General features: G+C 47.3%; 1 protein-coding gene across 2 annotated transcripts; it reads left to right on the plus strand.

Annotated features, from left to right (window-relative positions):
• Positions 1–2,631: 2,631 nt before the first annotated feature.
• On the plus strand, positions 2,632–26,002 carry SFXN3 (sideroflexin 3). 2 transcript variants are annotated; one of them, XM_066619824.1, is made up of 12 exons: positions 2,632–2,713; positions 10,538–10,704; positions 11,946–12,116; positions 13,845–13,943; positions 15,161–15,236; positions 16,291–16,376; positions 17,379–17,506; positions 18,338–18,387; positions 19,184–19,261; positions 19,996–20,045; positions 22,273–22,320; positions 24,404–26,002. In XM_066619824.1, the coding sequence occupies exons 2-12, from the start codon at positions 10,541–10,543 to the stop codon at positions 24,498–24,500; spliced, it is 1,047 nt and encodes a 348-aa protein (XP_066475921.1). In that variant the 5' UTR covers positions 2,632–2,713; positions 10,538–10,540; the 3' UTR covers positions 24,501–26,002. The 2 variants fall into 2 exon arrangements, with proteins under 2 accessions (XP_066475921.1, XP_066475922.1); XM_066619825.1 differs by lacking the exon at positions 19,184–19,261.
• The last annotated feature ends 329 nt before the right edge of the window (positions 26,003–26,331 follow it).

Below are 26,331 nucleotides of genomic sequence, written 5' to 3' on the forward strand. Positions count from 1 at the left end.
AATAAGGTGATGTTGAGAACCAAGATCCACGTTGTTTAATGGCTAGCAAGTATTGACAAGTATTAACACCAGCTCAAGAGGTATGTTACATACCAGCATTAGTTACAAATTCACTAGAGAGTAGCAACCTATTCCAAACATCAGTTCTCCACTGGGAGGCAATGCCACACTCCTCTATCATGGAATTTCTACTTGAGGCCAGTCCACAGGTTCATTTCATTGTAGATGCAGAATGTTGCAATATTTTCCTAGACTCTGGAGAATTGGTTAAAACCCCCAAGCCCTCCATTTCATAAGGATCTCCAAATCTACAGGCTCATCTGTACCTTATAGCGTCAACCTGTACCTTATAGGTTTTCTGAAGCAGCAGGGGCCCATCATAAGAACATAAGAACAGCCCCACTGGATCAGGCCATAGGCCCATCTAGTCCAGTTTCCTGTATCTCACAGCGGCCCACCAAATGCCCCAGGGAGCACACCAGATAACAAGAGATCTCATCCTGGTGCCCTCCCTTGCATCTGGCCTTCTGACATAGCCCATTTCTAAAATCAGGAGGTTGCGCATACACATCATGGCTTGTACCCCATAATGGATTTTTCCTCTAGAAACTTGTCCAATCCCCTTTTAAAGGCATCCAGGCCAGATGCCGTCACCACATCCTGTGGCAAGGAGTTCCACAGACCAACCACACGCTGAGTAAAGAAATATTTTCTCTTGTCTGTTCTAACTCTGCCAACACTCAATTTTAGTGGATGTCCCCTGGTTCTGGTGTTGTGTGAGAGTGTAAAGACCATCTCCCTATCCACTCTGTCCATCCCCTGCATAATTTTGTATGTCTCAATCATGTCCCCCCTCAGGCATCTCTTTTCTAGGCTGAAGAGGCCCAAACGCCATAGCTTTTCCTTGTAAGGAAGGTGCCCCAGCCCCGTAATCATCTTAGTTGCTCTCTTTTGCACCTTTTCCATTTCCACTATGTCTTTTTTGATATGCGGCGACCAGAACTGGACACAATACTTCAGGTGTGGCCTTACCATAGATTTGTACAACGGCATTATAATATTAGCCATTTTGTTCTCAATACCTTTTCTAATGATCCCAAGCATAGAACTGGCCTTCTTAACGGCCGCCGCACATTGGGTCGACACTTTCATCGACCTGTCCACCACCACCCCAAGATCTCTCTCCTGATCTGTCCAGATCACAACAATAAAACAGCTATTCTTACAGTTGCTAGCCTGAACCTACTCTCCAGACTGAGGTCTAGTTATACCATGCAGTTGGGATAAAGAATAGCTCTCCCAGTGCTGTATCTCCTGCCACTGGTTCTTTTAAGGGGATGAAAGCCATTAGTCTTCATTGTCCAGATCCTGAGATCTGTCGGGTAGTGAGGGGTGAAACTTTGCACATGCTCAAAGGCACTTTTGCCCCAAGCATTTCATGTACTGCAGTGCCTAAGCCCCAGGCTACTGAAAAAATAGGGCTGAATGCTGGTCTAAACCAGCGTTTCTCAACATTATCCTCTGCTGTACCACTTCACATGGTTCATCAATTGGAAGTACCACTGGAAATAACTGCTGCTGATGTCATCACCAGTTATGTCCAGGTTGGGAGGCCAGATGCAATGCGACAAACACCAGTAAGAGGCTTGGGGCAGATGGGAGGGCTTTTTTGAGCATGTGAGAAGTGCAGGCTGGAGCTCTGCCCGCTGAGCCGAGCCTCCTAGCAGTGCTTGTTGCCTTGCAGATCATGCTGCCAGGTGGCAAGGGTTTGGGGGTCCCATGTGCACACTGGACATTGCCTCAAGGACCAGTGATAGTATCTGTGCCATTGGCTGAGAAACACTGGTCTAAACCAGTCTAAACACTAAACACAGTCTAAACCAGTGTTTCTCCTCCACCATACCATTTCACATGGTTCACCTATTCCAAGTACCACCGGAAGTAACTGGTGATGACATCACTGCCAGTTCCTTCTGGGTTGGGAGGCCAGATGTGATGGCTCAGGCTGGGCGGGAGGGCTTTTAGAGCAAGGAAAAGCATGCTTTGGAGCCAAGCCTCCAGCCAGTTTGTTGTGCCATGTTCCTGTCTGGGTGGCAGGTGTTCAGGGGTCCCAGGAGCACCGCCAGACGCCACTTCAAGCACCACCGATGGTACCCAGTGGTTGAGAAACACTGATCTAACGGAAACTCTGCTGCCGACACCATCACTGCTGGCACTTTTTCCAGATGCTGAAGGAGCCAAGGAGCGTGCGCACGCACGGCAGGCGTCTCCAGCCAGCCTCTGTCGCCCAGCTCGCAGCCCCCCCGCCTCTGCAAGCGGCTCTGGGGCGCTGGGCCACGATCTATGCCGGGCGCGCGGGGAAAGGCCGGGCAGCAGATGGCGCGGCGGCAGGCTTGTCCTCCCTCCCTCCACGCCTCCTAATCCAGGCGAGGGCTCGCGGGGACAAGGCTCCGGCCCCGCCCCTCCTTCCCCCGCCTGCTGCCTCCTGCCCGCCAGCCCCACCCCGCCCGATCCCTCCCGCGCCAGGCTTCCGCAGGCGCAATGCACATCGCAGGCGGTGGCCCTGCCTCCGGGAGGGGCTCGCCCTCCGCCCATTGGCTGCCAGTGCTAGACGACTGACAAGCCGAGGAAGGGGCTGCGCCTGGGAGCGGAGCCTGCCGTCGGGGACTGCTGCTGGGCGCTCGCGTCGCAGGCGCTGCTCGTGGGAACGCAAGTGAGTTCAGCCTGGGAGAGATCGCGCGGCCTCCCGGGGGTCTCTCCCTCCCTCCTGCTGCCCTCCATGGCACTCTTTTTCCAGCCGCTCTCTCGGCTTTGCGCAGTCCGGAGGCGCCTGAGCGTGGATTACTCATTCTTTCCACCCCCACTCCGCCCCCCCCACTTCTGTGACTCAGGGGTTTGGGGTGGGGGCCAGGAGTTGCAGCACCGGCGGATGCACGCCAGCCAGGCTGCCCGGGCTGAGCATCCCTCCCTCCCGGAGGCACCCAGCCCAGGAGTGGCTCAGCTGAATCGGCGGATAACGGGATTTGCAGCCACAAACCAGGCAGCTTCTCCGTTCTCAACCCCCTCCGGGGCAGAGGGAAGGGGAAGCATCTGCCTCGCCCTTAGCACCGCACGCTTATGATCAGGGGCATGCTTGCTGCTCATATTAGATGCTCTATCTCTTTGTTGGGATGGGCATCTCATCTCTGCCTTCTGGGGGAAAAAAAGCTGCCACAGAGCCTTTATTTGGAAGAGGGCACCACTGGCAGAGGCTCCTGCCTCATTTCAGACATCATAGCCTCCTAGAACAGGACGGGATATCCCTTATACCAGCAGTTCCCAAACTGTGAGCCGTGGCTCCAGAGGGAGCTGCAGAAACCAGGGGGGGGGGGGGAAGGCTGAAAAATCCATGCGAAAAACCCATTGCCCTATGCAATAGGATTGTAGGCCTAATGGGGAGCCATGGCCAATGGCCCGGTAGATCAAGGGAGCCGCCAGCTGAAAAAGTTTCGGAACTACTGCCTTATGCAATGACTCACAGCAGCTGTCGTTCCAGTGGAGACCCTTTTGTTTTCAACAGTGGTGTCACTAGGGGGGTACAGGCTGCACCCGGTGGCACACACACGGGGGGGTGACACCACTACAGACCAAAATTTCTAAAATCTTGGTGTTTTCGAACAACACCATCATGTTATATATCAATGTGTAATTTCATGCAGAATGCAGTGAAACAAACCATGTTGAAATATCTATTCTATCAAAAGTTGTAGCCAAAAAACCTGTGGAGGGGGCAATGGTACTTCATCACGCCCACTGCCGGGGCATTGTCCCGCCCACTGCATGGGAGGAGGTCCATCATGGGGGTGACGCATTATCCTCCCTTACCAGGTGACACAAGCCCTAGTGACGCCACTGCTTTTAAAGGTTGTTTTGGTAATATAGCACTCTGGGCTGAATGAAATGGGTACAATTACTTTATTTTATTTTTATTCTGCCTTTCCTCCATGAAGCACAGAGATACTTACATGGTCTTTCAGTTTTCATTCCACCCCTTTTTCACAACTGATGGAAAAAGAGGGGCAACAACCCTGCAAGATGGGTTAGGCTGAGAGATGATGTCTGGCTCTGGGTGTCTTGATGAGCTTTGTTCATCAAGAATGAGGGTGTCTTTCAGAGCAAGAATTTTGAACTTGGTCTCTCCAGTTCTAGTCTAACATTGTATCCAACTGCCCCACAGTGGCTTAGTATATACTGGGATGACCTGCTTGGGTCTGGATCTAGGAAAACCACATCAGCAAAATCAAAGGAAGGCTATTTTGGCTCAGAATAGGCCTTTTCTATTTAAGCACAAGATACAGTTGTGTCAGCAGCCTTTACAAGCTGATAGACCATGAAAGTGGAACCAGCATCAAACAAGTCTGCATTGTGATAGACTGCAGGGTAGAGGAGGGCACTGTATCCAAAGTGGTTAAGCACTCAACTACTCTTCTCTGTTACCACTGAGTTTACTTCTGAGCTAGAGACAGTCTCAATCTTCTTTTGACTCACAGTTAGGACACGTCCATCTAGCATCTACTTAATGCAAATGATCTGATCACTGCAATATTCATGCATATTCAATTTGTGCAGATTCCAGCCTGTCAGATGCCAAATCTTCATTCCTGGCTTCCCAGTTTCAACCTGGGAAATATACCTGCTAGCATATTATCATGAAGAGCAAGGGGAACTTCCAGTGACCACCCACTGAACTAGGGCAGGGTAGTGCCTAGTGTCAGGCACTCACCCCCTTCCTGTGTACCACTCTTCCACTGTGTTTGGTCATGCAGCTTAGTGGAACAGAACTTGGTAGATCTAGTCCGCTGCCACCAGCCCAAGAGATCCGGTTCCCAGAGGGGTTCCCCGGGCAAAACCCCTCCCCGAGAATAGTATTCAGGGTGGTTATTGCTCTCACTATGACAGCTATACCTGCAGAGTGGGGAGGCTGACAAATCAATTGATCCCAGAACATGGCAGAGGCTTTAAACAATGAGGTTTTATTAACAAATTGATCAACAGAAGGGAAAAACATTATAAACAGGTTTGTTTGCTCACAGATAAACGTCCCCTAAATGGGTGCTGGTTGTTCAGGAAATCTGCATATGTGCAGGCCCTGCTGTACTCTATAGGCTGGGAACCTGTATCACAACTTGGCGTAACCTGAGCTGAGGGGATCAAGAGCTCCCAATGTCTGGAGGGAGAGGACAGACCAACATAAACAGAACCTAATGGTCACTGGCTATTACTTGGTCCCTTTATATCAGGGGTCGGCAACCTGCGGCTCTAGAGCTGCATGTGGCTCTTTCAGCTGTCTGCTGCGGCTCCTCCCGGTGAAAGTGGCCACGGGAGGGCAGGCTGCTTCCCTCCGCCCCCTGAGCTCACTGCCCTCCTTTCCCTTCACCCCCACCTGCCCCGCGGGGTGCCTGGGATGGCAGCCTTGGAGCCAGTGGGAGCCTGCGCAGGTCTGTTTGAGAGTAAGCCCCGATGTAGTTCCTGGGCTACACCCAGGAAGGTGTGGAGGGCTGTAGCCTCAGCCACCTCCTGTGCAGGTCTACTCACAAGTAAGCTGTAGTCAGTGGGGCTTCCTCCCAGGAAGGTGTGGAGGGCTGTAGCCTCAGCCTCCTCCTGTGCAGGTCTACTCACAAGTAAGCCCTGCTGTCGTCAGTGGGGCTTCCTCCCAGGAAGGTGTGGAGGGCTGCAGCCTCAGCCCCCTCCTATGCAGGTCTACTCACAAGTAGTCAGTGAGACTTCCTCCCAGGAAAGTGTGGAGAGGACTGCAACCTGAGAGCTCCAACCAACTTGTCTGCTCAGAAGTCCCATTGTAGTCAATGGGGCTTACTCCCAGGAGAAAGTGGAGAGGGTTGCAGCCTCAGTGAGGGAGGACAGGCAGGCAGGGCAGAAGCTGGCCTGTGGCTGCCCCTCCCCCCTTCTTCTCTTCCCCACCTCTGGAGTCTGTGTCCTTTTTTCCTTCCAGCAGGGTGCCTCTGGAAGGTGGGGTGAGTTCTTTAGTATCCATGTAAGATAAGCAGATGTCATAACTGCCATATGTATTGGAATCCTGAAAGATCTGGTGAAGAGGTAGATGTGGTGTCAGCAGTGGCCCCTTTAAGGGTAAGGCCTGGGCATCCAGCAGAGTGTGCTGCACAGCTGCAGCCACTTGAAGGCAATAGGGCCCTCAGGGATCACCTGAGGTAGGAAGGGTTTGTGGGCAGCAGAAGGAGGAAAGCTTGAGGACAGACTGAACTAAGGAATTGATGGGTGAATGGACTTTGGAGACTGCTGGAGACACTGGAGTTTGGTGTGTGGCTGCTGTGCCCAAGACCTGCGGATGACCCAGGGTCTGCTGTAGTGGTGGGAGGCTGCTGGCAGGAGAGAGGACCTCTGCAGGTTGAACAGGTGAGCTACCCTGGAAGTGGGGTCCAGCAGGACTGCAGGGCAGAACCAGGGTCATTTGTTGGGGGAAAGAAGGGGATCTAATTTGCTTAAAGTGGACATAATTCTCCAGGCAGAGAATGGCCTTGGAATCGGGCAAAACACCGTAGAGGACCAGTTGTCTGAAAACACAGGACAAGAATGTAAGACAAAACTAACTAAAAGCTACAAGAGGGGGCTACATTATAAAAACGGAACCTATAAGAGCATAAAGGTAAAAAAAACTATATATGCAGTATTATCTTTATTTTAGATGTCAAAAGGGTTTTGTAGCTCCTGAGGTGTTTTTTTTCCTCCGGAAAATGGGTCCAAATGGCTCTTTGAGTGTTTAAGGTTGCCGACCCCTGCTTTATATGTATGTGTCGGCTCTGCCCAGCAGCCTTCCACTCTGATCCCCAGAGAATGCGCTCTCCCCATCTTGCTCAGTCAGAAGCACACAGGAAAGAGAGAGTCTCCTCAGGCTTGGTGTCCTTTTCTTTAGCATCACTCACTAGCTCTCTAATTGGCTAGCTCTCCTTGGAACCTGAAGCATCTCAGACTTGGAGGGAAAATCCTCCACAACGAACCACAACTGTTTTATCACACATATGCTTTGTCTTTTCCGAGTGGTGCTCAATACACATACAGATGTGTCGAGACTAGTGACTCAGGAATTGTGTTGCATTAAGTATTTGCCCAGGTTAAATGGATCTGTCAGCCTAAAAAGTAGAGGATCTGAGAATGAACCTGGTGGTATGGATTGTGTTTTAGAAACAGAAGTGACATGAACTGAAGTGAATTGAAGCCTGTGACGTGGAACTCAAAATTGTTTCCTTCCAAATCCATCTAGTTGGTCTCCTTGTAGACTATGGTGGTATATGATGCTTGCCTTGTTTACGAAAGTATTCAATATTCATATTGCTTGTGAAGTTTTGCAGGTAAATAAAACGAGAGATAATATTTTAGTAGGGTTGGTGGGCTCCACGCCCCTTTGCCCCACATCTTTCTGGAATTGAGTAATGTACTTTTTCATGCCATTTTCACCCACTGAGAGTAACCCTTAAATCTTTGACATTTCCTTAGGTTCAGTCTTTGTCCCCTTCCTACATGTCCTTTGTGTGTTCAATCTGTATAGAAAAGCCTGATAATATTTGTTCTAATAATACTGCACATAAAGTCTTTATCGGATTTTTTTTTTTAATTTGCTGCTTTGCCTCACAGGGTTTTTGTTCTAGAGGATTATTCTTACCAGAGAGAATATATGAATACCAGAGACTGACATATTTCTTTGAAGCAGGGAATGTGATATTTGTTGTTCTGATTGCCTTGGAAACGTTCTGGGCCTTAAAAATGGGTTTTAAAGGGCATCTAACACCTTCTCAGAAAGTACGAAAGGCCACTGTAGGGCTGAGTTCAGCTCTGCTGAACTCAGGGGGGTTCTTTAATACAGCAGCAGAAAATGGGTACCCCAAAATTATCTGCCTGATGTTTAGGGGCATAAGAACAATAAGTGCTTTGTCCATATTTTTCTAGTTTCAATTGCCTCCATGTGTAAACCCTCACAAGGGGGAAAATTACTCCTTGAGGAGCAGTATACAATATGTATAAAATAAATACAGATAAATATTAAATATTATTGTGAATACCAGGAGTTTAACTACTGGAAGAATGAACAGTCCAGCCTAGCGTTTGTTTCTGATAATGGGCTTTCTAGAATGCATTAAAAGGAGGTGCCAATAAGTTGTTGCTTTTCCTCCACATTCCCAAGAGGCACTATTAGTCTGCTTTAAACTACCTTGAAATTTGAAATGAAAAAAACTGCTATTTTCTTCTTTTTGTTTTAACTTGAACATCATGTTCTAGGCCAGTGTTTTTCAACATTTTTCATCTCATCTCATCTCAGCACACTGACAAGGTGCTAAAATTGTCAAGGCACACCACCAGTTTTTTGACAATTGACAAGGCACACCATGCTGCTGGTGGGGGGCCCACACCCCCATTGGCCCTATTAATAAATGACTTTCCCCCAAACTCCCGCGGCACACCTGGAGACCATTCACAGTACACCAATGTGCCACCGCACAGTGGTTGAAAATAGCTGTTCTAGGCAATGGGTAGGCTACAATGTACATGAATTTACATGTATTGACCTAACCCAGCACTCTTTTGGCCATATCCCACTGTTGTAGAAGACCTAAGACTCTGGAATCTCTCCCAGGAGAGGAGAAAATCCCAGTACTATCTAGTCAGGCTGCTCCAATTGTGTGCAGACTGAAGTCACTCGGGGTCAAAGCACCAACACATCCGCATCTCAGTAAGGGAGAGGCAAGTAGGGAGAATACCTTGTTCAGGTATGTTGGTTTAAGTGAGAGCTCTGCATACCAAAGGCACAAAAGTGACCTTGTACAAGTCTGATAACCTTTCCACTGTTTTGAATGTTTCTGCTTTTCCTGTTTGCTGAATGGAAGAGGGATTTGGGGTTTTAACTGTTTTTGAAGAACAAACTTCCATGTTCTGAAGTTTAAGAAAAGGCCAAAAAGCCTAAAAGAAAGAGAAAAAGAGACTTCAGCCCATGTCAGTCTACTGGGGGCAGCTGCTGAATCTCTTTCACCTTAAGTTTTGAACATCTCATGTTCATGTTCCTGTCATTTAGTCTTAGCTATCATTCTTGTTGAGTCTGGGGTAGGGAAGTGTGAGGTCATACCACAGTACCCTGGAAATATTTGTTGAATAATACAGATAGTTCAGTTAATAAAGAACATCAGGTACAATTTGGAATCTTAACAGCAGCAGTAGATGGGACTCGTCAGCCTGGGAAGGCAGCTCATCTGAGAGAAGGAAAACTCTGATCCCAAACCTCCACTGCCTTGTGGCTACATCCAGTTAAGGAAAAGGCTTCAGGAGTCAACCTCGAGGCAAAATCCAGAGCCGGAGTCCCTGAGGCAGTTCATGGCTAAATACAGTCACGTTCTGGCAACTCCTGCGACACCGCTGGAACCAACCGTTTTGGCCTCTGCCTTTCCATTGGACCATTTCAGTGATGTGGAGAGGGGGGATTTGCTGCATGGGTAACAGCCTATCCTCCATACCTACTTTACCCAGGCTTCGCGCACTGGAGAGGACACTCTGTTCCAGAACCACCATTCAGAGCGTGACACCATAGTCTTCCGAGACTGAAGGATGCCAACAAGAACAGCAGCAAAATTTTTAGTTGCTTCCAAATGGCAATCAGTGATAACACTCAGAATTAGGGAATAGTTGGTCAAGATCTGGAAAATGGATGAAATGGCAAAACTAAGAGAGAGCATACCAATATGAAAAGGGAGAATGGAAAAAAAAAGAGCAAAGTTTTGAGAAGTGTGGTTACCTTCTATTATTTATTACTGTAAGCATCGTTTTATTCTTGGTATAAATGGTTTGAGGTGTTCTGCATTGCGATAATATTTATGTAATGCTAGGTGAATGGTTTTCACTCTTGTGTTATACACTTTGGAAATTTTGTTGTAAAACTAAAAGAAAGACCAGGATGCAAACACAGCAGTATCACATGGTATGATGAATTTGCTGCCAGACCCAGCAGCTGGTTGTTACTGCAATCCAGTAGGAGTCAACCCCCACAGGAGCTCTCCATGACCCCAGGCTTGGGCTCCATCTTGGTTTGATGTTGCTGTCACATAGACATCACAGGGTAGCTATGTGACCAGCAGTAGACATGAGGTAATTGGCTTCAAGCAAATTCATCGTGGACTGCATTCAGCTCTTGGGTCAGTGAGTGAATATTATTAGATCAAATGACCATGGAGAGTCCTGTTCTCTCCCCCTGGTACACGTGTAACTGATAAAAGCAGTGGCAGCCTCTCTTTTGGTTGTTTTTAGCTTAGAAGAAATTGGTAAGAATGTATCTCCTGAGGATATTCTGGGAGGGGTATTTGGTACCTTTCTTGGGGAGTCTCCAAATCTGCATCTGAATCCCAAATGGTAGTTGCTGCACAGTAGCACTACACAACCTTGAGAGGAGTGTGGCTGTTTGGTATCTTTACTTGTGGGCAAAGGTGTGTATTCTGTATCAGTAACATAAGTATTTTGCTTTCCTTCCCTTATGTGACTACAGAGGATGTCAGGGGAGGTGTCCTTGGGCATCAACATCAAGGAGCCACGATGGGACCAGGGCACCTTCATGGGCAGAGCAAAGCATTTCTTCACCGTGACGGATCCTCGCAACCTTCTGCTCTCTAGTGAGACCCTGGAAGAGGCCCGGAGGGTGATTGAGGATTACAGGTTCTCTTATTAGTCTGGGGATTTCTTTGGCTCTTGGGAGCAGAAGGATAGTGGAGGGGGCGCAGCAAAGGAGCAGAGCTCCAGGACATATCCCACAGTAGAAGTGGTGACGTTATCATCAGGAACACTCAGGTTGCTGCCTTTGAAATTCTTTTTGAAAGAACCGAAACCAAAAAAGAAGCAGGAGGCTTAGCAGGAAGCATAGTGAGAAATTTGTCTAGGGTCATATGTTAATAGGCCATTGTCTTTCCCAAAGGAGACACTGTGTTGCTCATGTTAAATATTACAGTCCTATGCAAATTTACCTGGGAGTAAGTTCTGTTGGAAATAGTGGAACTTACTACTGGGTAAATATGTATAGGCCAGCTCCCTAATATTCATATTTGAGACACTTAAAAATTTTTTAAAAATTTTTATACATTTATGTTAAAATTATTGCAACCTACGCTAAGAGTTTTGGATGAAATGAGCTGGATCTTTAAATGAAGTATAATATATTTCAAAGTAGGAATAAATAGTAGGTGAATAAAACACTATTGTGAAAGCATTAAAGTTGATTTGTTATAGGGCAGCCCAATCCTGAGCTGCCCAGTGGAGCAGTGGCACCAAAATGGTTGCTGCTGCATTCAGTGGATACTTCTACCTGTTGGTCTTCTGAACACTGTCCAGTGATGCTCTGCTATTTAATACAGTGGCTGAAGTAAGTCAAGAATACACAGTGACCAGCAATTGGGACCAGCATGACTGCCTAGGGGAGGCTAGGCATTGAGCTGGCTCAGGGAAGTGAAGCTTACGCAGTCTGAAGAAGACTTTTTTTGGGTGCTGTGTAGCACTAAGCTCCTCCAGTGACCACCTGGCCTTTTAGGACACCAGATTTGGCATAGTGCAAAACAATTGCATTGCATAAGACCTATTCCAAACTAGAATTTTGAGCCAGTCTATTCTGAATGAGTCTAAACAGTAAGGAATCTGTTCAGGCTGTATGCAGCAGAGCCTCAGGACAATTGAGTTAGAAGCTTTGGGAAGAAAAGTGTGTGTGTGTGTGTGTGTGTAAAGGCATATTCAGCTGCCTGTCTTTTTAGATGCCTTTTTCCTTAGGTGTCTCTGGCAGCCACTAGTACAGCTGCTCTTTCTTCCAAACCTGCCCCCATTTCTTCCTAATATAGCAAATATTTTCATCATGTAAACATGACTCCCCTTGATCCATCTCCAATTTTCTTTCCTCTTATGGCTCATTGCAGGTTGGGAAAGGTGTCGCCAGGCCTGACTGAAGACCAGCTATGGCGGGCAAAATACATTTACGACTCTGCCTTCCACCCGGACACTGGCGAAAAGATGATCCTGATCGGGCGAATGTCTGCCCAGGTGCCCATGAACATGACCATCACTGGATGCATGCTCACCTTCTACAGGCATGTACTCAATGTCTAGCATCTTGCTGCTTTGCATGAGAATACTGCCAAAAGTGGGAGTGGGAGGAGAAGGAAGGGAAAGCCAACAGTGCTTAAATCATTCATTCATTCATTCATTCATTCATTCATTCATTCATTTCAAAAGTTTATAACCTGTCTTTTCTATGCCAGAGCAAATGCCCAAGGTGACAATGTATAGTGTATCACAATATTAAGTAAACACATTAAAATAAAACAGAACAACAAAAAATCCAACACCCATTGTTGAGCTATCAGTGGGGGGAAATGAATTAGTCCAGGGAGACAGTCAAGCCACACTATGACAGAGGCGCAGAGGATAAGCATCCACCCATCACCCAAATGCCAGACTAAACAGGTATTGCGAAAGGCCTTGTGAAAAGCCACAAGGGAGGGAGTAGGTCTTAATTTCCCTTGAATGGAGTTCCATAATTGTGATGTCACTTCAGAGAAGGCTCTTCTCCTCACCATTATCCGTCTAACCTGGGACAGAGGTGGCACTTGAAGGGGAGCCTCCTCTGATCTAAGAAGATGGGCTGGAATGTATGGAAGAAGGCGGTCCCTCAGATACTGGACTCAAACCAATCATCTTCCCACTGGAAGAGGGGGAGGTCTGTTTGTTGATATTACCCTATGTATGCCTACCCATAACAGTCCCTTTTTTCAGTGGGGTTTGTTCCCAGGAAAGTACGTGTAGGGTAGCCCACATTGCAGGGTAGGGGGCTTGCAAAGAGGCTTCTCCCCTTGTACAGGTTTTCTTTCTGGAAGTACATCTGTTTCCCTGCCCTCCTCTGCAAGGTTCCCTTCACAGATACTATCTGACTGTGGCTAAAGACACAGGTGTGTGTTGGTCCTTGGGAGCAGCAGCCAATGGTTGGGGTGGGGGATTGTCAGAGGCACCAATCTCCTTTGATGCATGAGTGTGAAGAGTTAAAGCTTCACTGGACAAAACAACTCCCTCTTTCTTTGCATTTCTGAGGAAGGGGCTCCTTTAGGCTGTACAAGATTCACTACATATGTGTGTCTATGGAGTTGGTTGTGCTTTAATGCCGTCAGCTGTGAATGTGTATGCATGATAGCTGTACGCACAGGACTATGAACATGACAGGGTATGAACTGTGATATGGCATTTTCTTTTTGAAATGCTCCATGTCTGCAAAGTTCTGAATGTTGGCAAATATTTGGGCAAAGGTGTATGTTTGGAAAGTTCTGAGTGTCTGAACAGTGAGCATGCATGTGAAACTGTATGTCAGGTATGTGCGAGAACATGAGTGTCATGTTGCATATTATAAGCAGTATATAAATATTCTTATTAATAATGATGATAATAGACCATACCTAACTGCCCCGTTAAGAGTTGTTCCCTTTGGTGTGCAACAGCCAGTATGACAGAGAATTTTTGTGTGCGATAGTTTGTGTGTACCTAGACAGGCAGTACTATACATGGCAGTGTACAGAAATGTGTCCATGTGCATGAAAATGTGCTAAGAGTATCTGTGAGTTACTTACCTAAGTGCAAAGTTTCAAGTATATGCAGTATGCGTCAGCAAGAGGGCATGTGAGTTGAGACACTGTGAATGAGTCCATAAGGCTCTTCTATCAGCCTTTTGAAGCCTGGCGTACTGGTTTCAGTGACATTGGTTTTTTTGTTTTGTAAAAACAAAATTGTGAAAATTCTTTCTCTTTTTTTGCCTGTTTCTTTTCCTGCAGGACAACACCTGCTGTATTATTCTGGCAGTGGGTGAACCAGTCATTTAACGCCATTGTGAACTACACTAACCGGAGTGGGGATGCTCCCATCACTGTCAAGTAAGAAGAAAAGGAATCTTGCCCAGGGCCATGGAATCAGCCATCTTTGTGTGGAATTACACCAGAGGGTTATGTGACATCCTGATTCAATAATGAGCGGGGCAGGCAGGGAGGCAAACCAGGGAGACACCTGCCTGATTGACACACTGGCTGACCCAGAAAGCTCTGTCCAGAGCTATCCCAGATGACATTGGTTATTCCTCCCTCATTCAGAGACTTCTTAATCATTACTTCTATTTTAGGGCCAAGCCCTAGCACTGAAAATAGTTCCTAGTACATAGTTGGTCTTTATAGACCATGTGGTGCTTGATAAACACACAAACAACCCTTTCAAGGTTTGAAGTGCACCCATTGGAATTAATTTTCCAAAACGGAGGTGAAGAAGGTGATGGAAGCCATACTTGTGGGAGACATGCTAGAAAATAGTGACTGGGTTTGTCAGGAAATAATAGAGGGCGTGAAAGGAGAGCCAGGCAGGTCTATTACTGTGTGTAAAAGCAGGAGGGAGGAAGTTGACTGTGGGCGCAATCCTATCCTGCGCTGGAACAGGCAAGCCAAAAGGCTTGCGCTGCATCCAACACAGGATAGTGGCCATAAGTGGCTTAGCCAGAGGCAAGGGGAAACTTTTCCCCTTACGCCTGGGTAAGGGCCACTGGTCCCTATGGATCTCCTCGAACTTATGCCACCTCTTGAGGTGGCACAAGTTAGAGGAGAGCAGAGCAGCTTGAAGCCTCTTATTTCTCCCCAGGAACGGGGGTTGGGATCTGGCATAACTGCTGGATCCCAGCCCCTCCTCCTGCTCCCCACCTGCCCACCCCCGGGGCCGCCCACTGCCTGCCCTCCTCTCCGCCTCCTCTCAGCCTCCTCCCCACCTCCTCCCTGCCTACCTGTGCTGCTTGTGCCAGGCTGACGCAAGACTCCGCGGGGAAGCCCCCACTGAGGCTGGTTTGATATGTTGGCGCTTCCTCCTGAGGAGGCACAAACATGCCTTACGGTATGTTTGCAACCCTCCTGGGCCGGTGCAAGGGACTTGTCTAGGATTGTGCCTTATGCTGGGAAGAGGTTTGGTTACTCATCCTCATTTCTTCAGGTAGGGAGGTCTGGGGGAGAGTTTATGTTCTAGCATGTCTAACGGAAACGGTGGAGATGGGGCTGGGGTTAGATAGGAGGACATTGGGTGGTTTATACTTCACCAAGATTGCTTGCTTCCTTTGCAGCCAGCTGGGCACTGCCTACCTTAGCGCGACGACTGGAGCTGTAGTGACTGCACTGGGACTCAAGTCTCTCACAAAAGTAAGGAACTTTCTGTTTCTCCTAGAAGAATGGAATCCTCCCTAGAAGGGGGCCTGGATGGAAAGTCCTCATTGCAGGATTAAGACACAGTTAGGAAGAGAAGTAGGGTCTCCCTTATGAAAAGTGGCGCTGCATCCCTGTGTGGTTAGAACATTATCTGCCAAGAATTATAGTTGTGCAAACTCCATCAATAGGGACACACAAAGTCCTTATTTGATGATTAGACATTTGCAGATTTGAAGTGTGGATATCTTTGTGAAAGCTGGTTGTGTATACCCCAAACAGAGGATTTAAGTCCTTCTTTCCTGTATCTAGCCTAGCTCGTAGATGAACCAGAGTATATTGGATGTGATGTGGCCCAAGGATTAGACTGAGGTTCCATTGTGTCAGTGTTGAAACTGTAGTCAGAGGAATTAAGGGCCTGATGCAGGGCCCGATGCACCGGCTTACTGCCGGCACGCAAACATGCCATAAGGCATGTTTGTGAGCCTTACATGGGCCCAGCGCCAGAGCTAGCCCAGTGCACTGGGCCCAAGGTCTGTTTCCTGGCAGCTCGCCTGGACCACTGAGTGGTGGAGTGGTGAGTGGGGGCGGGAGGAGGCATTCCCAGTTGGGGGGGGGGAGGGAGTTGAGCAGGCTGATGGAACTCAGCTCCACCAGATCTTGAGTCCTGTGTTGGGTCACATAGAATCAAGAGCTGCTGCAGAATTGAGTAGCCCCATTGTGGGGCTACCACTCTTACCTGGGGAAGGGGACAAAAGTCCCCTTCCCCCACAGAGCTCCCACAGACTGCCGGCATGCACTGGATGCTGTGGTAGCCATTTTGGTGCCACGGTAGCCTTGCGTTCCAGGCAGCTCAGGACTGGGCTGTCAGGGACTTGTCCAAGTTCACGCAGGAAATTGGTGGCAAAGATGAAAGTTAATTTTTGATTATCTCCACTTTTGCCCTGTTGCAGAATATAATTCTGTGCACTTTGCTATTAATTCAATCTGTAGTAAGGATCTTGTTTTCTCTTTTTTTCACTGTCAACCCTTCCTCTTTCCTCCTTGGTAGCATTTGCCACCAATCATCGGACGCTTTGTGCCTTTTGCAGCTGTGGCAGCTGCTAACTGCATCAACATCCCATTAATGAGGCAGAGGTAAGATGGTGTCAAAAGGATGGTGTAATGTAATTTCTTACAGATTACAGAGTGCAGCACTGGGTATCTCTCCTCAGTCTTCTGATCCTAAAAACATGAGCTGCAACTGTATAATTAGTCCACCACAGTAGGTATCTGATTAACAGCCCTGTAGAAGGCCTGACAGAGATCACCCAAAGGGAAATAAATGTAGAACGTAGCTGACAAAATATCAGTCTGAGCAAATGGAAAAAATGTAGAAGAGAAATGTCCTTATTCTAGTCATTTTGAAAGTGTTGTAAAAATACAAAAATCCCCATTTTGTGGGGATCTTTAAATTGGAGTAGAGCAGGGGTGTCAAACTCATTTCATACAGAGTGCAGAATAGCATTCATGATGCCAGCTGAGGGCTGGAAGTGAAGTCATTAGGCAGGAAGTGATGTCATTAGACAGGTCATAACCAAAAATAAGCACTTTTTCTCACTTAGGAACTCATTAGCTACAAATGACAGAAGAGAAAATACACAAATCTTTATCATATTTCAAGATATGAGATAGCCCAATTTTTATGTGGGCTGCACTTTCAGCAATGACACCTCAGCAGCTGAGAGCCTGAGGGCCAAATAAAAAGGGGCCAAATAAAAAGCTTCCACGGGCCACATCCGGCCCCCGGGCCTTATGTTTGACACCCCTGGAGTAGAGAGTGTAGCTCCGTTTCCATTTCGGAGTGTGAGTGGAAGACACTGGAGAAAAGCAGCCTCCTGCTGTGCAGAGAAACAAATGAAGGGAGTCAAAAAGGTCTGAACACAGGCTGTGGGTGCAGTTATCAATTTGCACAATTTCAATATGGATGTATCATGCTCCACTGCCTATTATGTGAGTGCTCTCAGTGATGTCCATCTCCTTGCTCATATGGTGACTCTCCTGTTTTTAGCAGGGGGCGAGTTTTTTTTCATAGCAAGGGAAAGGGGATACCATGGATTACATTAAGGGGATGTGTTTTTTCCTCAACCATTTCTACAGGGAGCTAAAGTTTGGTATCCCCATTACAGACGAGAATGGAAACCGGCTAGGTGAATCAAAGAGCGCAGCACAACAAGCAATTGCACAGGTGGTGGTGTCCCGCATTGGCATGGCTGCACCTGCCATGGGTAAGTACCTGCTGCATTGTTCTTGGGGCAGAAACCAATATTAGAAATTCGGCAAATATTCCTGCTTTGCCTGTCAGGGATCTGGATGAGAAAACCTTAAATTTGGTGCTGGGCTGCTGAACTGCAAAGTGACAATTGTTTTGGTGCTGGGCTGTCAGGTGCACAAAGTGCCTGGGTAGCCCAGCACCAAAACGGCAACTGCAGCACTCTTCTCTAACCTTCAAATGGAGAAAGAGGCAGAGGTCCTCTTATCACTTTCCCCAAAAGGTGATAGACCATTTGCTGTGGTGAGTGGAATTGTCGTTCCTAACTTAGGGTTGCCCAGAACTGCTGTGTTTGTTTACATAAGATGTACATTACGTTTGGACTACTGGTTGTCACAGCATTGTTTGAATCGATTGTGCATCCAGAATATATATTTATCCTTTGCACCGTACATAGGGTTGTGATGAAAATGTGGAGGTTTCTTGGCAGACATTAAAATGAAAAGTAGTCTCTGAACACATAAAGCCTGGTAACCATTATGATATGCTGTTTCATAATGTAATAATTATTAGTCACACTAATTCAGTACAGTTACATATCAAATATAAAATACTGCAAAATATCAACGACCAGATATCCATATTAAAATTATATATTATTGGGTGACAAAACATAGATATCCGGTATTAGGAGAATATTTCAGCAGGCAGTGCATAATTGAAAAATATAGTTGATATCAAAATGTACAATGTAGAATTTTGAGGATAATTTTTGGGAGAGATTCTTTTCAGAACAACCCTGCTGAGTTGGTGTGCTTTCATCTTTGTTCCCTCTTCTTCCTTCCAGCCATCCCTCCTGTAATCATGAATGCACTAGAGAAGAGAGCCTTTCTGAAGGTAGGTCTTTCTGAGTTCTAGGGCCCAAACCTAACTCCCCCAGCGCTGATGCTGCTGCACCAATGAGGATCCGGCCCCACTCCCCTTTCTGCCTTCCACTCTTCCCCCTCCCTGCCCAGAAATTCCCCCATTCCTCCTGTCCCTGCCCCATTCCTCCCACTGCTTTCCCCCCATGCCAGCCTACATGCATTCTTGTGGGTAGCCATTAATGGCAGCAAGCTGTCTGTCTCTGTTTCAAAATGGCCTACAATGGCACATGCTAGCATATAACTGTTTGCAACAGTGTAACCTCTGTTCTGCTGGCATTTGTGACAGTTTGGATTGGGCTCTAGTTGAGCTCACAGCCCCTCCTGGTCTTGCATCCTGTGCCTATAGGCTGAGAAGTATATAGTTGCTTTTCCAGCACTAACACTGCTGTAATTGTGCCCTTGTTGTGCACCGTGGAAAACATCCATAAATTTTTGTCATTTTGTCATGAATTCTTATGGTGGCATGTACATTTGGGCAGATTCTTGTTATGCTTCCCTGCATGTGGCTGCCGAGCTGTTGTGTCTTTGAACGCTTCCCTAGGTCTCCATATGTGTTCCTATCATCTCAAATACTAACTGCTAAGAGAATGATCCCAAATCATTGGTTTCATCTCATTTTCTCCCTGTCTCAAGTGCTCTGGGCTTGATGATATCTCGTAGCAGATGGCTGCAATATTGATCTTCTGTTTAAAGGGCATGTGATCAACTAACATAAAGAAATGGATGGTGGGCGTGGTATGGCAATTTAATCACAGTTTCTCCCAAAGGTTGACGACCTTGAAAAGTATCCTAAGAAACTTTTCTCTGGTCTTCCATCCTGGCTATGCAGGATGTCTGTAGCAAAGGTAGGAGTTTAAGTCTGATCACTTGAACCCTGTTAATGTGCTGTTAAAGTAAAACCTTGTTATACTTGGGGCTGGCCCATCCATGAGGTTTGGCAGTTGCCAAAGGCAGTTGCCAGTTGTCACCACCTCTTTCAACTCCTCTTTAAAAATGAAGAGAAAAATGGAATGGAAATAGAGTGGTAGGTGATAGAGCGTCTCCAATCCCGTCTAGCTCACCACTCTGTGCCCCACTTTCCTCTTTCTTTGGAGAAGTGGCAGAGTCAGCTGCTAATTCATTTCCAGGTAAGGGGAGCAGCATTTGGTGTGCTGTTACAGTCACCAAGAAGTCTTGGGCTGGCCCTGGTTATACCTTCATGAAGTGGGTCCCAGACTTCTTCGACTGGCAGTTCTCTTGACCTACTGGGCCATTGGCTGTGGCTCCCCTTTAGGGCTACAATCCCATACACTGTGTAGGGTGAAGGGTTTTTTGCGAGGATTCTGTAGCTCCCCTGGCTGGTTTCAGCAGCTCCCCTGGCAGTCACAACTAGCAGTTTGGGAACCACTGCCTTTGTCTGTTGCTAAGGCCTTTGGGCCTTTGATGTTCACATATTCTGTTTCAGGCTAAGCAGAGATAACATAGAACTCTCCCTAAGAAATATATTAATGTGACTGCTAAGCTTTGTAAACTACAATCAGGAATCACTGCTTTGAAAACTAATACTGAGCACAAACAACTCCTTTGTGTTTCCCTTCAGCGGTATCCCTGGCTGAACGCTCCTTTGCAGGTTGGACTGGTGGGTCTATGGTAAGTAAACTCTTTCCCTAGTGTGAGTAGGACTGAAGTGCAGCCTGTCAGAGTATCCTGAGTCAAACAGCAGCAACAGAAGCAATCATGAGCAAGATGAGTTTTCCCCTTCAGTAGCTTTTTTCCCCCAGAAGGAAGCTTCTGTTGTTGACAAAGGGAGTTTCCTTCCCTGGACAAATGGAAGTCATGGAAGGCCCCAGTCTATATCAGGACTCCAGAACAATAAAGAAGTGAAACTCCCCTCCCCTTGTGTCAAGGTCCCGATTCAAATGGTTCACCCTGGACTATTCAGTAAAGGAAGGGTAAGTTTCTCAGGACCAGTGATGCATTTAACGTGATGTGTAGTTTGACTCTGTGAAGAGAGATCTTCTTGATTTATTTGTGCTTTAAATACCAGTTAAGAATAATGGCATTTTCATGTGGCATTTGGATCCTGGCTGTTCAGTTGGGAATATTCCATCTTGGAGTTCTTTTGCACAGTCAGCCAGCATGTCCCCCGACTACCTCTTCACTTTTGTGTGTTGGTCTTACAAGCCCAATTGCAATGTTAATAGGGTGATATCCTGCCTACCTGTCATGGATATTGGAACAGCCTTACTGACATAGTACTGTTCAGCATAAGAACATAAGATGAGTCCTGCTGGATCAGGCCAAAGGCCCATCTAGTCCAAACTTTCTGTATCTCACAGTGGCCCACCAGGTGCTACAGGGAGCACACAAAACAACCAGATACCTGCATCCTGTTGCCACTCCTGTGCTCCTGGCATTCTGAGGTAGCCTAATTCTAAAACCAGGAGGTTGCATATACCTATCAGGCTTGTAACCTGTGATGCCCTGACTGGACAATATTCCAGCAAAAGTGAGATGGGACCTCAAAACATCTGGTACACTAGAGCAGGGGTGTCCAAAGTTTTTGGCAGGAGGGCCACATCAGCTCTTTGACACTGTGTCAGGGGCCGGGGAAAAAAAGAATTAATTTACATTTAAAATTTGAATAAATTTACATAAGTTTACATAAATGAATATATTAAAGATGAACTTATATGAATGAATGAAGGTCTTGTGATAGCTCAAGGCCTATAAAAGGCCTTCCGCAAAGCAAGGCTGGCCTTTCCTTTGCTGCCGCTGCAGTGGAGGAAGCCCTCATCCCACAACTCACACGAGAGGTCAAACAGTCGCTCTCACGCTGAGATTAGTTGCGTCGGGCCAGAGTGGGCTCCAACAAACCTCCAGAGGGCCAGAGGCTCATTGGAGAATGGGGGCTCCCTGAGGGCCGCATTGAGAGGCCTCGAGGACCGCAAGTGGCCCCAGGGCCGGGGTTTGGGCACCCCTGCACTAGAGGAAGAAGACTCGGAGCCCAATCCTGTGCTCAGCAGCACGACTCCATGCCTCCGAGCACTGTTGCAAACGTGCCATAAGGCATGTTTGTGAGCCTCACCGCTGGGCTCCTGCCCATGCTAGCTCAGCGTCAGCCGGTGCTGGGCTAGCACAGGGCGGTCGCCCAGCTTCCGTAGCTCGGCAGTTTCCTAGACTGCTGAGCCACGGCATGGTAGGTGGGGGTGGGGGTGGGGAGGGGAGGCAGTGTTCCAGGGAGGGGGGAGACCGGCGGGGGCCGGAGAGAGGGAGGGGAGGAGGCATGACAGGGAGGTGTGATGCAGGGAGGGGGCGGGCTGGAGGTGTGCCTATGGGAGGGATGGGAGGCGGGTCCGGAGAGCTCCACTCCACAGGATCCAAGGCACTCGTGTAGGGCTGCACGCCCTACATGAGTGCCTTTACCTTACCACTGACCTTTTGGTCAGTGATAAAACGAGTAGCCCCATTGTGGGGCTGCTTCCCTTACCCAGGAGAAGGGGACAAAAGTCCCCTTCTCCCGAGGCGCCTCCTGCGGTAGCCCGGGGCGCATAGGATCCAGCGGCAGCCGTTCTCAGTGCCACCAAGCCTGGGCGCCCCAGGCAGCTCAGGATTGGAATGTCAGTTGGGATGCAGGATACTTGTATCCATGTTGTGTTCCTCACCCAGCATCCTGACCCTGAACCAGAGAGCAACTGTAAATGCACTCAAAACTTAGAGACAAGTAGAACATCATCATTGTCCTGGTGGTTGATGGGGAGGATGGCTATTTTCCTCCAGAGGATCAGGGAGTCTCTCTCTCTCTCCCCCCCCCCCCCCGCAGCCAGCTAGAAGTGACATCTAGGAAGTAACCTGTCTTTCTCCTCTCTTTCTGCAGCTTGGTGTTTGCTACACCCCTGTGCTGTGCACTCTTCCCACAGAAAAGGTAAGCACTGCTGCCATCTGTACACCTGCATGATGTGCTCTCTAGGTCTTTCAAGTGGGTGTTGGTTTTGGCTGCTTTATTGGAGATACCCAGATGGTATTTTCTGCAGGGGAGTTTGGCATCTGAGTTATCCTGCCAAATACCTAATCTAGGTAGCTGTAGCTTTCTACCAGCCCCATTGCCTCTTCTTCACTGGATTGATTTCTATTTCCCCTGCACAAAATAGGAAGCCTGGAGGAACCAAAACACCATCTTGCCTTGGCCAAGACTCCCCCCTCCTCCAGTCACAGTGATTGTTCTACGTGTGGCATTGCACAACTTTGTATACATATCTTTCCATTTGTCAAATGCTATTATCCAGCTGTGAGCTTTGGTTAAGGACAATGATGAACATTTATACGAGGATAATGCATTTCAACTATTCAGAGCACTTCAGTGATCCGGAGATATCAGGGTTCTGAACTCTGTACCAAATGCCAATTTCTGCATTGGTATAGTACAGTTGTAGAATACAGTTGCAGCCCTGTCACTTCTTGATGCCTTCCTTTTTCATATTCTAGAACCCATATACCTACTCTCCAAATAAACATCAATAACCATTTCAAGATTATGCCTAAACAACTAAGGCAGAAAATTGGAGGGCATTTAAAATGTCATAATTCCCTGTTTCCACCTGATAACAATATCTAATCTTTGTAAAGTATTTTCTGAGTGTGCAGAGTGCTTCACACGTATTATGATCTTGTCTTTGCACCAACACTGTAAAGTAAGCGTTTTGATTATAAGTGTGCTGAAGTGAGCTTTCAGCCCAATCTTGAGCTTCTCAGCACCCAGGGCTACAGTGGCGCCGAAATGGCTAGTGCACCATCCCAAAGGGCTGGGAATCACCGCTGTGGCTACTTGAAGTAAGAGAGCTTAGGCTCCCTGACCCTGTGTAAGCCCCAGGTGGCCCTGATGTGTCTCCTCAGATCTACCCCTGCTGTTGAATGGGCGCAGATTCAAGGAGACCTGTGTTGGGTCTCCTGGGCCTGGAGGGGGTGAGGATATGGCGGCAGGATCTGCCACCATTTCTGCCCTCTCATGCCCCTCTGCCTCCCCCCATTATGCCTTCGCCTCCACCTTCCTCCTGCCCTGGAACACCTGCCCAGGCTTACCTCTCCTCCACCCTGCACTCACCTGGAGTTCCAGGCGGTGGTCCACCAGCCAGTGCTGGCTCAGCATGGGCTCACCCTGAGTCTACTCCAGTGCTGGACTGGTGGAGACTGTCATAGGTGTGCCTTATGGCACATTTGCGACAGTGCGCACCAGCAGTGAGCCTGCACATGTTCTGGATCGGCCCTTACTTCCCTCCAGCTTCCCTCCACAAATGATGCATGCACTTGGTCTGAATCCAAGACTGATTTTCTTTCCTTCCCCACTTGCTTTAGGTGGAGTGTCAGCTTTTTTTTAAAAAAAGAAAAAAACATTTCAAGCATCTTGCATGCTTATCTTATAAAATGTTCAACACTTTGCTTTTATTTAAAGAAAAGTAATCCATTTTTTTTCAACTTTAAAAAGTGCTCTGAAGGCAGTATGATGGCAGTGGGTGGAGAGTGTCATAAGGGCCATGACTGATAGAACTAGATGAATTAATAATAATGAACCCTTCATGTCGTGAGCCCATGTGGTTCGTGTCAGACAAGGAGCAGGGAAGCCTATTCAAATCCTCACTTAGCCATGATACTCACAAAGTGGCGCTGAGAGAGGCTGAGAGAAAGAGAGAGAGAGAGAGGTTATGAGGATACAGTGGGGATGGGCACAGTCTTGTATTGACTCTTTGATCTCCTTGGATGAAGGGAAGGATAGAAATCTGACTATAGAGTAATTGTGTGGGTGACTTAAAAGGATCTCTGACCTACATGATAATTATGGAATCATCACATTACCCTTTGCAAATGATTGTCAATATCCTTCTTTCCCTTGTTCCTTAATATCTAGATTACCCAAACTCCCCTTTATCCTCTTGGTGCCACAAATATGAATTGTGCCAGTGATGGGTTTTTCAGGATGAGATTGTAAAAAGTGCATTATTTCCTTCTTGCAGCTCAATGCGGGTGAATCGCTTGGAACCTGAACTCCAAACTCTAATCAGGGAGAAGAACTCCGACATTGAGGTTGTCTATTTTAATAAAGGGCTTTGAGAGAGACTTCCTCATGCCGCCCTGGGATGGAGCTGAAAGCAGAGGAACCAGGGATCTGAACCTCCCAAGGAGGCAGTTACACTTTGTAATAGCATAACCCCTTTTTAAATGCTGCTTTCGTATTGGCTGTCACATCTTGGCAGGTCCTATGTGTATGACATAACCTTCCTGGGTTTAGGTGAACCCTAGGGATAGATTGTAATGTGGCAATGTGATTGTCGCTGTGATGTATATCCATACTCCTGAACAAAGCAGAAACATTCCAGTCATGACCCTGAAAGGTGTCAGGGCCAGAGGAGTCCTCAAGCAAACTTATTCCTGTACAATGTATAATTCCAAAGTGGAGTGTGTGTGAGAGAGATCATTTTGGAAGAGGAGAATCCATGGAACACCTTGAGTCTCTGAAACATAGCACATGGTGGGGAAGGCAATGCATACTCCTTCACAGTCAGAATTCCCAGGTTCAGAGCTTAAAGAAGTACACTATGAATATAGGAATAAATGTAATATATGATTTCACAATAGCTACATTCTTGTCATAGTACAGTGTTTATGTTCACTTTTATTTCTGCAGGCAAAACGTATAAGAATCTCTGTATTCTTTTGATATGTTAACCTTTTGCAACAAGCCATCTTCAGGGACACATATAAGTGCAAGAACAGCAGTGCAGGCAGCCTCACAACACTGGGTGGAATTGGTGTAAAAATGTAAACATAAAAAAAGTCCAGGGCTGCAAGCCACTGACCGTATTAAGAGAAGGTCAGCACAGAGAGAACCAGACAGCATTGAAATACGTAGATGAATTTTCTATTGGAAACCTACATTTCAGGCCTGAAGCCTTACTGCTGTGTTCCCCTCCTCTTTTAGTATCCAGGGAGCAGCAGGGGGTGTGGCAGAGGCAACTGAAGATAGGCAAGGTATACCCCTGAGCCCTAGGCAACCTTCTCAGTTGGCCTCATGGAGGGACTGGCCCTGCTTGTTATTGAGAATGGCCTAGCTTCATAGTGCCTCTCTGTTGCGGCTTTTTTTTTGTAGGTTTCTCTGCTTTTCCTGTGATGCTCTTTGCATGTTTGCAGGATTTGAAATTGTGGCCTGTTCTTTTGGCTTAGCTTATTTAAAAGGAATAATGCTAGATATGTTCAGATGCCCTTTCATGCAACAAGGCTGTTGCTGCAATATTCAAAAAGGGGAGCATCTGTGTGGATTTCAGCAAGGAACATTGAAGCAAAGTTAGTATTTGCTTTGGGAGGTACTAACATTTGTGCTAAAAACCTCAGAAGTGGCGCACTAATTGGGACAGTTCGTGGAACTAAGAACATAAGAACATAAGAACAGCCCCACTGGATCAGGCCATAGGCCCATCTAGTCCAGCTTCCTGTATCTCACAGCGGCCCACCAAATGCCCCAGGGAGCACGCCAGATAACAAGAGACCTCGTCCTGGTGCTCTCCCCTACATCTGGCATTCTGACTTAACCCATTCCTAAAATCAGGAGGTTGCGCATACACATCATGGCTTGTACCCCATAATGGATTTTTCCTCCAGAAACTCGTCCAATCCCCTTTTAAAGGCGTCTAGGCTAGACGCCAGCACCACATCCTGTGGCAAGGAGTTCCACAGACTGACCACGCGCTGAGTAAAGAAATATTTTCTTTTGTCTGTCCTAACCCGCCCAACACTCAATTTTAGTGGATGTCCCCTGGTTCTGGTATTATGTGAGAGTGTAAAGAGCATCTCCCTATCCACTCTGTCCATCCCCTGCATAATTTTGTATGTCTCAATCATGTCCCCCCTCAAGCGTCTCTTTTCTAGGCTGAAGAGGCCCAAACGC

This window comes from Tiliqua scincoides, chromosome 3 (assembly GCF_035046505.1).
Source record: "Tiliqua scincoides isolate rTilSci1 chromosome 3, rTilSci1.hap2, whole genome shotgun sequence".
Classification (NCBI taxonomy): Eukaryota; Metazoa; Chordata; class Lepidosauria; order Squamata; family Scincidae; genus Tiliqua; species Tiliqua scincoides.